At 33.7% G+C, this 15,389-nt stretch overlaps 1 protein-coding gene and 1 long non-coding RNA gene across 2 annotated transcripts; one reads left to right on the top strand and one right to left on the bottom strand.

Annotated features, from left to right (window-relative positions):
• Positions 1 to 207: 207 nt before the first annotated feature.
• LOC133880627 (uncharacterized) lies at positions 208 to 9,796 on the bottom strand. Its single transcript, XR_009902343.1, has 2 exons — positions 9,275 to 9,796; positions 208 to 710 (listed from the first exon to the last, which is right to left on the bottom strand). It is a non-coding gene; the product is annotated as an uncharacterized LOC133880627 (long non-coding RNA).
• Positions 9,797 to 12,743: 2,947 nt separating this feature from the next.
• On the top strand, positions 12,744 to 13,352 carry LOC133879092 (uncharacterized). Its single transcript, XM_062317637.1, has 2 exons — positions 12,744 to 13,145; positions 13,281 to 13,352. The coding sequence occupies exons 1-2, from the start codon at positions 12,744 to 12,746 to the stop codon at positions 13,350 to 13,352; spliced, it is 474 nt and encodes a 157-aa protein (XP_062173621.1).
• Positions 13,353 to 15,389: the final 2,037 nt, after the last annotated feature.

Raw genomic sequence — 15,389 nt, forward strand, 5'->3', positions numbered from 1 at the left:
CAGTTAGAACAAAAAATCAAAATTATACTCCTTAACCAATCCAATACAATAGCATTAAGTTGATTAAGTCTTACCTAACCCTATTTAGTAGTTGGTGTATTACAAGGTGGCAAAGCACCCCTTGCCATTTGGGGGCAGATTTGACCTGAGAGGGTGGCTCGCAAGGATTTATTTTAGATTTTTCCCTAAAATTAAAATACCAAATGATACTTTGAAACCATAACATTTAATAATAGGTATGAAAAGGTCACACCCTGACCTATGTGGGATAAGAAAGTGATCTTACATCTTTATTGCGCAAAGGAAACTAACTACCATATAAGTAAAGAATAATGCTACATATCACCCTTGTATCTCCCTTTTGTCCCCTCAAAATTGATGTGGCTCTTAAAATCATCATTAGATTTATGATAGACCACTATTGAATTTTGATCCAACAGTAATTTTAAGAGCCACATCAATTTTGAGAGGATAATAGGAGCACACAAGGGTGATATGTAGCATTACTCATAAGTAAACTAGAACAAATACATCAAAAATTATAACTGTAATAAGGGTTACACCTTAATCCAAATATGAAATTCAACCATAACATAACGTCATTACTAAGCAATATACTAAATTGCGGTTGACTTATTCCTTAGTGCTAACTTGACCATCTACCTCGACCAAAGACTCATGTTGCCTAATTCCCTTTATCCTTGCTGCATCTGGAAGTTTGAAAAATCGAGGAGTAAGTTGACAATTAGTAATTAGTATAATCAAACAATGTGTAACCTCAAGCCATCGTTAAAATATCAAAATTTTTAAATCAGAAAAATCACAATTTAAGGAAAAAAAGAATGTTACACAATATAGATTTATCATATGGTTGCCATACACATTCATCATTTGCATTTTAAAACTTCCTTAGGCCATTTACTCGTCATCATACCACTTTAATCCGGTATGACTAAATTATGAGGTCCAACCTTGAAGATCCTCACACATCCTTCGGCCAAAAGGTTGAGCAACATTTACAATGACACCCCATATTAACCATAACTTCATTTTCTCTTCATCGTGGGTCGCGGGAAGTCCATCTTCGTTGAACCACACCTTCTTAACTTCTTTTAGTGTGCGTGCACTATTTTTCCTCTAGGATTCTCACATTATTAGGTTATGGTACCATTAAGTTCCTTTACCTAGCTTGTTCCTCACCTCATAGAGTTTTACAATCATATATTTTTAGATGCTAACATAAATGTTACAATATAGGAAAACTTATAAAAATTAAAACATAGCTTTTAGCTAGCTAGTGCATACTTTCATTCAATCCATAAACATTTATTTGGTAACATTCGTTTCACATGTGGATAGACTTGAACATAGAAAAAATTAACATTATTCCAAAATTGTTGCATAAAAATTTCAAACTTTTCATCATCCTTTTTCTTTCATATCATAAAATTAAAGTCTCGATCTACACGTTTTTCATGCATAAAATATAGAGTTTCAATGAATAATATATAATAATAAATAAGCTACGTACACCCGAATGAAAATGTTTCCAAACATAATATTTTTTCCAAACAATCCAACCAATTTAATTGAAAAGAACTAGTTTAATCAAATTAACCCATTTACCTCATGATCTTACTGGTTTCGAGTTAGAATTTCATTGTCCAATCACTCCAATGCTAATCATATATATGCCTATGAGACTCAATTTCTTTTGTTATCAACCTTAGAGACTCGATTTGTATTATCTTTTCCAGATGTAGATGTGGCCTTTTAGAGGTTTACTACTTACTTTAATCAGTCTAAATCAGTTTCCCATTCATCTCACTGTGATACTTTAAGTAGGTATAGCCGAAGAACTACTCTAAGAATGCATCCTATTTTCATTTTGTTTTGTACAGCCCGTAGAACTTTTCTATGCGACACCTCCTGAGGGGTTTTAGCACCCTGAAGTACTGCTCTATTAATTTTAACCCTAAAATTTTGCTTCAAAATGTCTCATTCATTAATGTTAAAAATCATTGCTTGATCAATATCAAAGAAAATCTTTTAATGATTAAATAGTCAGATCTACATGAGGCTGAAATTTTCAGAACTTGAGCATCAGATCTATCTAGCTAGGTTTTCAACCTCCTTTTGTCCTCCAAAAATTCCCACGACTTCCGTGTTAAAAATCTACATATATGAATTCTACTTCATGTAATTTACAGCCAGAAAACACATCAAAGTAATTATGAAAAGGGCTAAGTACAAAGAAGCCTTGAACCACTTCAACCATATGCCCTAATTTTTACCCCGTGAAATACCCATTGATTTGTCCCCTGGGCTGAGTACGTCGTTTCTGATGGACGAAAAAGAGAATCACCCTTAACTAAGTAGTTAAAGAACGCAAATGTCCATCAACAAACAGAACCCACACGTACTTAACTTTGTGATGCCCACGATTATCTCACTAAATTGGCGGTGTTGAAGAAGGTGATGACGTGGAGGCAGAGAAAGTTGAGAAATTTTTGGGGGCGGAGAGCCTGGGTGGTGATGTTGAGAAAGTTGACATGGATGCATGTCATAGTGGACGACCAGGCGCTTGGCCAGCTTCACGACAGCAACATGGGGTTTCATGGTTTCAGATTTTGCTACACCAATACACCATGGTTCTTAGTTTATTAAACGTGGTCAGAGAGTCTTGTTGGCCATGACGCAGGCACACCATAATTCGGATGAAATATAGCTAGTAATGGAAAACAAAACTACTAGCGTCTCACCAAGAAAAGAAACAGAGTTCTCTCATCTCTCATTATCTAGAATAAAAAAATCCGTTCTTTCATTTAGCTCCACTATATTTGTTCTACTTATTCAAGATAACAATTAGATAATAGAGAACTACAACTAATGGATATAGATCGATAAACCAAATGACACGATAGAAAGAAACTGTAATATCACTATAAAAAAATTGTTCATTAGCGTTGACATTTTGTGGCCACTAAAAGCGCCAAAGTTGACGCTATTGATTATTTGCGTCAACAAATAATGAGGTTGATGTCGAGTCGACACTGATGACGACCCAACAGCGTCGACAACATATGTCGACACTACTAATATTTGCGGAAGATTCTAAAGGTTTTAGAACATATATCATATGTCAACGATGATGGATCTATCATTAGCGTCGACTATTGTGGACGCTAATGACTTAAGAATAAAAATAAAAAATTCTAAAAAAATATATATTATTTAACAAATTTAATCATTTATTTTGTAGTTTAGAAACTTAGTATCCATTATTTAATCATATTCACTTGAGAAGCACTAAATTTGTTTTTAATCATATTAAACAGTGATATATGAGAGAGACTAGAAAGTACAAGACATCCAAACACGGCCTAAGTAAATTTAATTTGATTCTAATTGAGACAGATGACTTTCCATCATTAATCACAAACTAAAATTCCAGGTAAATCAAAAGAGTAATGATTCACTACCACCTAAATATACAACTTTTCACCACCTTGCCTATGTGGCAAAGTGGTCCCTCACCTTAATTTATTTTTAAAAAATTAAAAAACTCAAAAAGTAGTGGGGGACCACCTTGCCACATAAGCAAGGTGGTGAAAAGTTGTATATTTGGGTGGCATTGAATCATTATTCAAATCAAAATAGGGTACCTTCAGATAGAGTATTAATTAGAATTAAGTACGCTTTGGGGAGTGTTAGAGTTTATTAAGGGATTGAATTTTGACTTTCTGTGAAGACCAAACATTCGAATAGGACACCGAATGCTTGAGTTTGAACATTCCAGTGGAACATCAAACATTCTAGTGGGACGTCGAACGTTTGATAGTACAACCGAACATTTGCTTGTAGCCCTAGACACAAACATTCGATAGTACAGCCCGAACATTCAATGCTTGCAATACTTGAAAACAAAAGATGCTTCGGACTTAACCTAGCTTTCCCACACCTATAAATATCCCCTACCCTCGCCCCTTCATCCTATTCCAACCCATTTCATTCAGATTACTCATAGAGTGAGAGTGAGAGAGTGGTTTAGATAGAGAATAAGCTCTCTTAACATTCAAATGAGGTAGTTTTCCTAACCTAACATGTTTTTTATTTATGTCATTACGTTGTTTGATTTTTGGTTTTAATACAAGATTAATGTTAGATAAGTGGCTTAATGATGTTAGATGTACCATGTTTTGCATGAGAGTGTTATGGTTGCTTAGGACCATGTTTGAGACCATAAATGAACCTTAGGTTGTGTTAGAAAGAGGTCTAGAAAGGACTTTTGGTTTTGAATGGATTGCTTACCAGAACCAAACATTCGACCCTCTATTTCCGAACATTTGTTGTTGTGGCAGAATGTTCGACCCCTTCTAGCCGAACGCTCGATGGCCAGGCAAAAGAAAGCCTATTTTGAATAGTTTAGGACTTAAGACATTTTTAGCTAGAGATTAGAGGCTAATGCTAGGTCTTTTCACATATTCAAAAGTTGAAGAGTGCACGGAGGATTACCCGGTGGGATCCTACGACTCAAGTAAGTAAAACTCACATGAATACTTGTTATTTCCTTTTCCATGTAGCATGATTATTTTATGTATCAAACTTGCATGTTTACAACTCACATCAAATACATTGTAGCATAATGTGAATTCTATTTTGTGAAAATGATTTATGAATAATAATATGACAAAAATGATGAGCTTTTAAATGCATGCATGTAAAAGACGACGAATAAATAAATCGCATTGTATGATATGGTATACCGGTAAGTGGGGTAAACGGTCATGCGCTTACTTTATATAGGTTAGTCATATGGTTAAAGAGTTTACTTTTATGTCTGGCCTTGGATCAATTGGTTAAATTGGTGGTCATGAAGACAACATCACTAGTAGTGTGCATCACCCGGGGTTTAAATCTGGTAATTGACCATAGAGCCAACCCTACCAAAAAGGAGTTAAGGGCTTGAATAGGCCATATGGAGTTGAACTATAACATGATTATCTTATTATAGCATATATTATATATGCATGTAATTTATGAAACCTTTTAAACATTTAAGTTCACCATATGATAACATGTATGTCTTGTGTATTTATACTCACTAAGTCATAGATTTACACTCGTATATTTTCTACTTGTAAAACATGTATTATTTTATAAATACTATATTAAAGGACGGATCCTGCGAGGCACCAGGTCCTTTTGAAGGTCCTAGCCAAGAATATTTTTGAGGACGTCTGAACTCTGAGCTACTAACGAGCAGATGGTACGGCCGTACGGGGATAGAGTCATTCAATTGTTTTGAATTCGGACTGTTTATTTAGTCTACTTTCTTATAACTAGAAACTTGAGGTCTTATGATTTGGTTCTATAATACTCTTACTATGTTTGAATGACTTATCTTTATCCGTAACCTTTGAGATTTTGTTATCTATTTTATGGTACTCTAGATTTGCTTTGGTTTTTTAAAGACTTGTGCGTATAATTAATTATTAGCTATCTTTGTATGGAAGTAAAAAGTCTTCCACTACGATCTCTCTCTCTCTCCCTGGAGAGTGAGATTTCTGAGTCTTATTCCTTATGAATTGGGTCTAGGAGGTGAACCATAAAATTAATTACCAGTTAATTAATTTCAACAGAGCGGTACACAAACAACTGGTAGCTTGGTTAAGAAACAACTATGCACGTCGTCATCTCTGAGTGAGTCCTTCACGAGTGGGCAACTGATAATGTGTTTAAGATAACATATAAGAATACTTCTATATCAACTACAACTCCCATCTTCAATAAGAACTCTTGAAGCATATGACGTCCCAACAGTGGCACTGCCACATGCTTGGAATGGCTTAAGAATCGATCTCTGATTACTCTTTGAAAGTATACTCGTGTATGTAATGCAGCTATATCTACATAGCCAGTAACTAATTAAGAGTACTAATAATTTGTCATTTTTTTTCGTGTAGTAATTCCTATGCAATATCTATTATTAGTTTTATATATATATAGTCTTAAGCCTCTCTATCTATTCGACTTGGGGAAGAATGATCAAACCTATAACTATGGAGTCTGATCATCCAATACAAAAAACATCCCTCAATTAAGAGGATTTCCTCTCTATCTCTCACGTTGCAATGGTCATTGGAAGGTTGAGAACAGCTTGGTGTATATGCATTAGGACTCCTGGCACTTGTTTTGCTATGGTTTTGGTTTAGTTTTTGAGCCTCTCTCAATATGTAGCAAAAAGATTATCCGGCTTTAATAATATCATAAACATACGATTTGCAATGATTTGATTCAAATCTGGAATGATTTGATTCATTGCCATGTTCAAGTTATGTGATAGCTAGTATGATTTGCAAGCATAGTGATCCATTCTTGTCATGGACGTGGAAAAGAATGCTCATACCGATTCAAATTAATGTAGTAAACAAATTAAAGGTGACATGAAAGGAGGCGGGTGGATTTGGTTCAAGAATCTTGGAAAGAGAACAACAGATCTGTTCGGCTCTTTTTTTAGCATCAAAACATAGCCATACCAGTAACTTCTACAGGCCACAAATGTAGCACAGTTTAATTTGTTACACACTTGCAAACGTGTTTTTATTCAATTGGCCAGTTGATCCAACTTTTCCTTCATTTTAGAAAGAAAAGAATCGGGAGCACCATATTGGTAAAGGGCTGACACAATTGAAAAGTTGTTGTTAGCTGCCCGGTGGACCAGATGCATCTCTGCCGAAAACTGTTTTTTGTTAATTCGGTGCTCGGAAGGATTGTGCCATTGCACCTGCTTCAAGGTGAAGTTCTTCCTATTGCTTGTGCATGTCTTTTGAGAAAATGCGAGGCTTAGGAAGGAGGTGTCTTCTTCTCCGGAGAGCAAGTCGCTGGCGAGGCTGTCGATGTTCTAACGATTGATACCGTGCACAGTGGATGTGAATGTGAGGGAGAGCTTTGTAGTGGTGAAGAAGTTAGAGGACCCGTATAAGGACTTGAAGAGGTCGGTGATAGACATGAAACACAACAATCGAATCCTTCAAAACATTAGATCTGCTAGATATCAAGTTCATGTTGGAAATAATATGGCTTTGTGTTTGGTTTCGTTTATTTATTTATTTTATTTTATTGAACAATTTTTTGGTTTCATTTATGGTTTTGTTTCCAAGGAGAAAAGGCGCACAAAGGTGATAGGGAAGATGAAGAAGGTTACGCTGGCGTACCATATTTCCATCCAACGAAATGATAAAAGCTAATTGAGTGGATTATTTACTTCAAAATAGTAGTTTGATGTATTTAAGTGTCACATTTGTCAGTTTGTAAGGATTTTTGTCAAAATGGGTGGTAGTTCAGGATGCTTTTTTCTGTCTTTTTTTTGGTATTTAACCCATAAGAAAACCATATACTTACCTATCTCCACAAGGTAAACAAATTCCTTATAAGGAAAACTCCAAGAACCTCCCCCAAATACTTTTAACCTACAATCAATCATTTTTCATAAACCTAATATTCATGACGCAGTACGAGAATCATGTTTTGAATTCAACTACAAAAGCCTAAAGACATTTGATCTTACCTCTCAAAAAATTAAGAAAAACAATCCCCTAAAATCGTTTGACAACCTCTGAAATCCTCCATGTGAGCTGCTATTTCGCTAGATTTTGGTGACTATTTGTGAATTTTTTTTAGTGGTTTTCTAAGTGAAAATACCCCTCTCCCAAAAAAGAAAAAAAAAAAAAAATCAAGATTTTAGGGAAGACGTGAAACCTAATTTCATATAGGGATTGGCCGAATTCTATGGAGCTCATAAGATCCCTTGAAATCATTTTATAGAGAACTATAGGGTTCTAAGATGCACGAGATTGTCAGTCCCCTTTGCGCTTGCATTCTCTTCAAAAATTTCTTTTACGCAAGGACTCTGCTTTTGCTAGGCTTCTTCAAGAATTGGCTGAGATTTTTAGATTAAACCTCCTAAAACTTCAAATAATTAACTTCCTACAAACGTAATTCGAAAACTTAACCAACTTCTAGTCGAACTAGGAGTACTCTTTCCTAAAAAGTTTCCTAATTCGAGCACTTACCTAAACATAAAACTTTTCCAAATACCAAATGAATTGGTGGTGAGTAGCGGGGAAATATTTACAACGTTAATTCAAAGGGAAACTCAAAAGTTTAAGAAAAAAGGTTTTTTGATTGATTAAGTAGGCCGCACAATAACAGATTGCTGTTAGAAGTAGAGATAAAATCAAGCTATAACATATATTTTATAGAATGATTAGAAAGAGAAATACATTCGTAAGAAAAATGGAAATCAAGGTAATTAAGTTATTAGACTATACTTACATTCAAGAAATAATTAGAGGAGAGATAATTTATCGGTCGGCATAACACACGTACATTGTGTAACCCAAACCAACAAAACGAAGGGAAATCAACATAGAATTTATCGGTCGGCATAGAATTCTATTGATAGTTAGCAACGAAAAAAAAAAAAAAAAAATTCCGACAAGGGTCCTTGACCCAACCGATTCATTCCATTTAGTTGATCCTAATTAACCATCACCCCTACAAACTGTCAGAAAACCACTGTTATCGCCATGGTTTAGGAGCACTAATGTGTTTAATCAATATCAGAAAATTTTTAGTAGTCGACACCCATCGATTTGATTATCAAAGACAACCAATGACAAAGCAAAGGGCATGGTTCACACCCCTATGAGGAACACATAAATCATTTTTTTTTTTAACATTAATTACAATCTTGCATTTTCATTTTTTCAAAAAAAAATTCAATATTGTTGAAAATATTCTTATTGCTGGAATTCGCTAAAAGGAGAAATTTATTACTCCAATTCAAATTAAATTACTCTATTTGATCTTTTTCTTAGCACCTTATTTGGCAATTTATGCATATTTATCATAGAAAACTAGATCAATACAAATACTGTAAAAATATTTTTGTAAAGCAAAAGAGAAATAGCTAGTGAAAATTATGGGTTATGATAATGGTGTGAAAAATATTTAGCATCACTTTACGATTCAAATTACTAATTAAATATTCTATAATTAGTAAAGTTTTATGAATATCAACTTTTAAGTCACGTCATGTATATTTTAAAAGAAATAAATGCCGATATGAAAAGATCTCAACCATTTAATTAGAAAAAAAAAATGTTTAAAATTTGAGGAAATCTTTATGATAGAATAACCTAAGAATTCTAGAGGATCTTGATGATGATTCCTACAATTGAGAGAGAGAGAGTAGTTAGGAACTGTTTACCAGATCAAAGGCTGCAACTCAAGGATTCTGCATATAAATCATATTTGAGTGCCTCTTGTTACGCTCCTCACAACATTCCAATACACAACTCGAAAAATGGGATCTTGCATGAATGTGCATCACTCTCATTTTCGGGTAGCAATTTGCATTGGCACACATCACAATTTTATTAATCACAAGCATAACTTTTGAGTGATAAATAGGATTGACATGAAAGAAGCACTTCCACAAAATACGTTTAATACAAATTTCATATTTACTATCACGAAATGGCCATATTCTTTTAGAACTTGCACAAGCATCTACATTATCTATAATGCATTTATGCATTGCTCCTGTGGCCTCATCAAGTTTAAAGGAATAGGGAAGCAAAATGGGAGGTGAAGATAAAGACAATGAACTAGGGGCAAGGTCATTAGCTTGCACATCATGAAGAATAAAGACAAGCAATTCTATCATCACCACTATATGGTTTCTAACACATTTCGTCATCGTTTTTGTAACACTTTTGAACCTTTCTTATTTTCAAGTTTAATTCAAAACAATGTTACTCTTACATTTATATGCAAGTAAATAATTACACACTTGCAATAAAGTATGATTTTTAGAAGTATAACATTTCTTCAGTAATAAAGTGACTTTTAGTTAGAGCAAAAAGTTTCAAGTTTATGATAACTTGTGACTTTTAGCAAAACTAAAGCATACTCGTAAGAACACAACTATTTTCAATAAACAAGTGAAGAAAGATGATAAGATAATTACGATATATTATGTCATTGCACCCATTCAAAAGGTTTTAAAATATTTGCTCATAAAGTATGGTGAACAAGGCATATAAGAATAGATGAAATTTGAATTATCTAAAAAGAAATTTTATATTAAAGATGCTACTTAAAAAAATATGTTTATCGAAAATAAAAATTAAAGAAGACAATGGAATTTTGCAAATTATGAAGAGACATTTGAAGCTAAAAGAATAGATCAACCTGATCATAATAAGATTTATAACTTACTTTGGTTGGGAAAAAATGAATTGATCCAATGCTTGTGCGAAACAAAATGCTATAAAATAGTAATTACTAATCGATAAAGATAAATAATAAGTTATGTAACTTTTTTTACTTAACAAGAAAGGGAAATATCGCCCTTTGATTAGGTTTATAAGTGTTTAAATGAGTAATACTTGTAAGAATTTATCTAGAATCAGAATGGTCAATTGTTGTTTATATGAATAATTTCATAAATAAATTTTTATTTAAATCAGGAATTGATTAAGAATGGCAACTTTTGATGGAGTAATATATCATAAGTTAAATGGGTTTTTTTTTTTTTTTTTAAGAATGAAAAGTGATTTTTAGAAAGAAATCTCTAAATTCGGAAGGGTCAATTTGTTGTACATATAATCATATGAAAAGGTACTATTTAAAAGTTTCAATACATTAATAAAAGCACCTGAAGATCGAGGTGTAAGAAATTACATATGTGTCCCTCAGACACATTTAATTCGTTGTAACGGTTGGAATTTAAATAATTATCATAACGGTAATTATTTAATTTATTGTAACGTTTGGAATTTAAATAATTATCATAACGGTAATTTTTTAATATAAAGATTAAATATGATTTATTCCACATTAAGTTATATGAAATCATAACGGTTTAAAACGGTTTTTTATTAATTTTCTGATTTATTCTTCTTGATGGGAGGAGAATAATCAGTCATCTAATTAATAAAGAGGGTCCCTAGCCTACCTATATAAAGAGCCATGTGTATCCATCTATTGGCACACTTATAGGCACAGGCCAGAAGAATTCTCTAAATTTTTGTTTTTTCAGAATACTTTGTGTTGCAGAAAATTTATTCGTTCTTCGTTCTTCATCAAGCTTGAACAAAATATGGCTGGAGGTATTTATAATTCCGCTGCTTATTATTTTATAGCATTTTATTTTATATATTATACTTACATGTGGTATCAAAGCCAGCCTCTATGCCAATTTGTTCAGCTTTCAGTTTTGATAATTCTTTGTTGATTGAATTGTGTAAATTTTCTGTGCATAAAAATTTATTTATGTTTATTGTTTATTATTTGTACTGTTTTACTGTTTTACATATATGCCTAAAAATGCTTAAGAAAAGCGTGAACACGGTAAAACAATAAAACTACACCATATTGTGCACAGAAACCCACACTGTTTTGTCATATTATTATCTAGATAATTGCATTGTAAAGCATGAAAAATCATGAAAGCTGCTGCATTATTAGATATGGATATTTTTCAATTCATATTTACATTTTTTTTGCCATTATGAAATTTGAGGAAGAAGAAAGGGAAACAGCGGCAGTGGCTTAAGGATTTTCGGGTTAATGGGTTTGAGTATCCGGGTAGGGTTTAAAACCCATGCAGTTTTGGGTTATAAAGTGGGCTGACCCGAATGAGCCAAACCAAATGAGACTATCTGACCCAGCCCGATATTAAAAAAAAAAAAAAAAAACCCAACCCATTTCTAGTAGCCCATCCAGAATAATAAAATAAAATAAAAGAAATATTGCTTATGTGGTGTGGGGTTTAGATCTTGGGCTCTCTAAAGGGTCTAAGACTACTAAGACCATTGGGTCATAAGTTTTATTATTTTTTTATATTGCAATTCTATTTGTTTTATGTTTCCATTATTCAATATTAAAATTAAAATTATTGTTTCTTTAGTACTTGAACTTAGAAATATAATTAATTTTAAATTATATTGTTTAAATATAATTGGTTTGATGCCTAGACCTAAGAATAATTAACAATACCATACATGCCAGAGTGTTTACAGTAATATCCAAGAATGCAATATCTAGAAAAGTTCTGGCTAAGGAAAGTCTTGGGATTTAAGTGTGTCCATTGTGACCCCCCTCACTTTCCTAGGAACTCACCTGGTTGCACCTTGGAAAATTACTGTTTACCTCATTTAGGTATTGGTTTGTTATATTCTTTGGACTTTTGTGGGCATCTATACAGTTAATAGATGTTAATGAAGTAGTAATTATTATAATATTTTTGGGAGAGCCACAGCATCCCAATTTTAGAATAATAATTACATCAAGGTTATACACATGAACTTCATATAGAAAAATTAACATCGATTATGTAATTAATTCATAAATTTAATTGCTAATCCCCACAGGGAAGTTTTTATTTTTTGACTTAATTAGAATAAGATAATAAATTTAATGTTAAAAATAAAATTTCTCTTAGGCCCACAGATACGGAGAATTTTATTTATTAATGTTTAAATTTATTAGTTTTATTAATAAAGGGTAAATTTCATGCGTGATGCAACATTTGCCCACAGGTAGGTTGAAATTTACTTATTTATTATTAAATTAGCCTTGGTTAATTTAAAATAAAGTTTCATAGCATTAAGATTTTTTCCTTGATTATTGCAGCAATTTCTACTACTGCTATTCTAGAAAGTACTGTTCCAATGCTTAATGGGAACAATTTTTCTGAGTGGAAAGAAAATTTACTTTTCTATTTGTGGTGCTTAGAACTTGATTTGGCGCTCCGTGAGGACGAACCACCTGCCCTCACGGATACTAGTACGCCATTAGAAGTTACGAAGCATGAGAGGTGGGAGCGATCTAATCGCCTAAGTCTGATGTTTATGAAGTCTCACGTAACTAAGGGCATTAAGAGTTCTATCCCTGAATGCAAAAAGGTAACAGAGTTCATGCGGGCCGTTGAGGAACAATTTGTAAGTTCCGATAAGGCATTGGCAAGCACCCTAATGAAGAAACTCTCAAGCAAAACCTTTGACAAATCCAGAAGTGTGCGAGAGCACATTATGGAAATGAGGGACATGGCAACTCAACTGAAGTCCCTAGAGGTTGATATTTCTGATTCCTTCTTAGTTCATTTCATCTTGAACTCACTCCTGACTGAGTACTCTCCTTTTAAGATATCCTATAACACACATAAGGATAAATGGTCAGTGAATGAACTTCTGACCATGTGTGTTCAGGAGGAAAGGCTAAAGCAGGAGAAACCACAGAGTGTTCACTTTGTGGCTACTCATGATAAGGGAAAGAATTAAGTGCCCCGCATCTCAAGAAAGATAACAAGTTGCAATCAAGAAAAATGACAATAAGGATACTTGTTTCTTCTGCAAGAAAGGGGGGCATATGAAGAAGGATTGCCAAAAGTACAAAAGATGGCTTGAAAAGAAAGGTAATATCATATCTCTAGTATGTCATGAATCTTTTTTTGTTGAGGCTCCTTGTAATACATGGTGGATTGATTCTGGTTCTACAATCCATATTGTTAATACAATGCAGGGTTTTCTCAACACAAGGAAACCGGCAAGCAATGAGCAACGGGTCTATTCCAGAAATAAGTTGTTTTCTCATGTGGAAGCGGTTGGGACCTTTAGATTGATTTTGAAAACTGGTTATGTTTTAGATTTGGAAAATGTATTTTTTATTCCATGCTTCTCTAGAAACTTAATTTCGGTTTCTAAACTGGATGTTATTGGTTTTAGTTTTTGGTTTATAAACTCTACCTTTAGTATTTTTAAAGGTGAAAATTTTATTGGTGGTGGAACCAAAATTGATGGTTTATTCAAAATTGATCTAGATCCCGACTTTGAAAACAATCATTTATCATTGCATTCTAGTGTTGGCATAAAGAGGAGCCTTTTGAATGAAAACTCCGCTTTGTTATGGCACAGGAGATTGAGACATATCTCCATAGAGAGAATCAAAAGATTAGTAAATGATGGAGTCTTAAAAACTCTTGATTTTACTGATTTTGGTACTTGTGTAGATTGCATAAAGGGAAAGCAAACCAACAAGACCACTAAAGGTGCCAGAAGGAGTTCTGAGATTCTTGAAATCATACATACAGATATCTGTGGACCTTTTCCTACTCCTTGCCTAAATGGTCAAAGATATTTTATATCTTTTATTGATAACCACACACGGTATATGTATCTCTACTTTCTAAATGATAAGGCTGAAGCACTCAATGCTTTCAAGACCTATAAGGTAGAAGTAGAGAAACAAAAGGAAAAGAAAATCAAGATCGTAAGATCTGATAGAGGCGGAGAGTACTATGGAAGGTACACAGAAAAGGGACAAATGATAGGTCCATTTGCGCAATTTCTTGAAGAAGAAGGCATTGTTGCTCAATACACAATGCCTGGCACACCACAACAAAATAGTGTTGCAGAAAGAAGAAATCGCACACTTATGGACATGGTAAGGAGCATGCTCAGTAATTCTGAGTTACCTTTATTTCTATAGAGTGAAGCCTTAAAAACTGCTGTGTATGTATTAAACCGGGTACCATCCAAGGCTGTCCCTAAGACACCTTTTGAATTATGGAATAGATGGAAACCAAGTTTAAATCACTTACACATATAGGGTTGTCCTGCTGAAGTGAGGATTTACAATCCAAATATAAAGAAATTAGACCCAAGGACAACCAGCGGTCATTTTATAGGCTATGCAGTCAACTCCAAAGGATTTAGGCTTTATTGTCCTTCTAATAATACTAGAATTGTTGAATCTATGAATGCAAAATTCTTAGAAGATCTTGAACATAGTGGGAGTACTTATCCTCAAATGATTGAATTAGAGGAAGCACAAGAGTTGACTGATGCTCCTTTATCTAAAGGACGTTTGATTATGTTTAAGGAAATCCAAACAGATTGCCTTGAACCACAATCAATTTCAGAACAGTCAACTCATGAGGAACATGTTCATATTGAACTTACTCAACCCCCTCAAAGTGAGGAGGAAGTAGGATTAAGAAGATCTTCTAGAATAATTAGACCAGCAATCTCTAGTGATTATATTGTATACCTCCAAGAGTCCGATTTTGATGTTGGGCCTAAGGATGATCCAAATTCATTTTCACAAGCCATGAGTGGGGAACACTCCACATTATGGTTAAATGCCATGAAGTAAGAAATGGAATCCATGGCTAAAAATCAAGTCTGGGATCTTGTTGACTTATTAGAGAAAGCTGTAGCCATAGGCTGCAAATGGGTTTACAAAACCAAAAGGGATGCTTCTGGTAATGTTGAACGATATAAAGCTAGACTTGTGGCCAAGGGTTTCACACAAAAGGA

Source organism: Alnus glutinosa, chromosome 10, assembly GCF_958979055.1.
Source record: "Alnus glutinosa chromosome 10, dhAlnGlut1.1, whole genome shotgun sequence".
Classification (NCBI taxonomy): Eukaryota; Viridiplantae; Streptophyta; class Magnoliopsida; order Fagales; family Betulaceae; genus Alnus; species Alnus glutinosa.

Excerpts from the sequence above, each read along its gene's own strand:
- LOC133879092 (XM_062317637.1), top strand. The coding sequence starts at position 12,744 with ATGCTTAATGGGAACAATTTTTCTGAGTGGAAAGAAAATTTACTTTTC. Across the intron at positions 13,146-13,280 it reads CTCAACTGAAGTCCCTAGAG|GAGGAAAGGCTAAAGCAGGA; the intron begins GTTGATATTTCT and ends ATGTGTGTTCAG.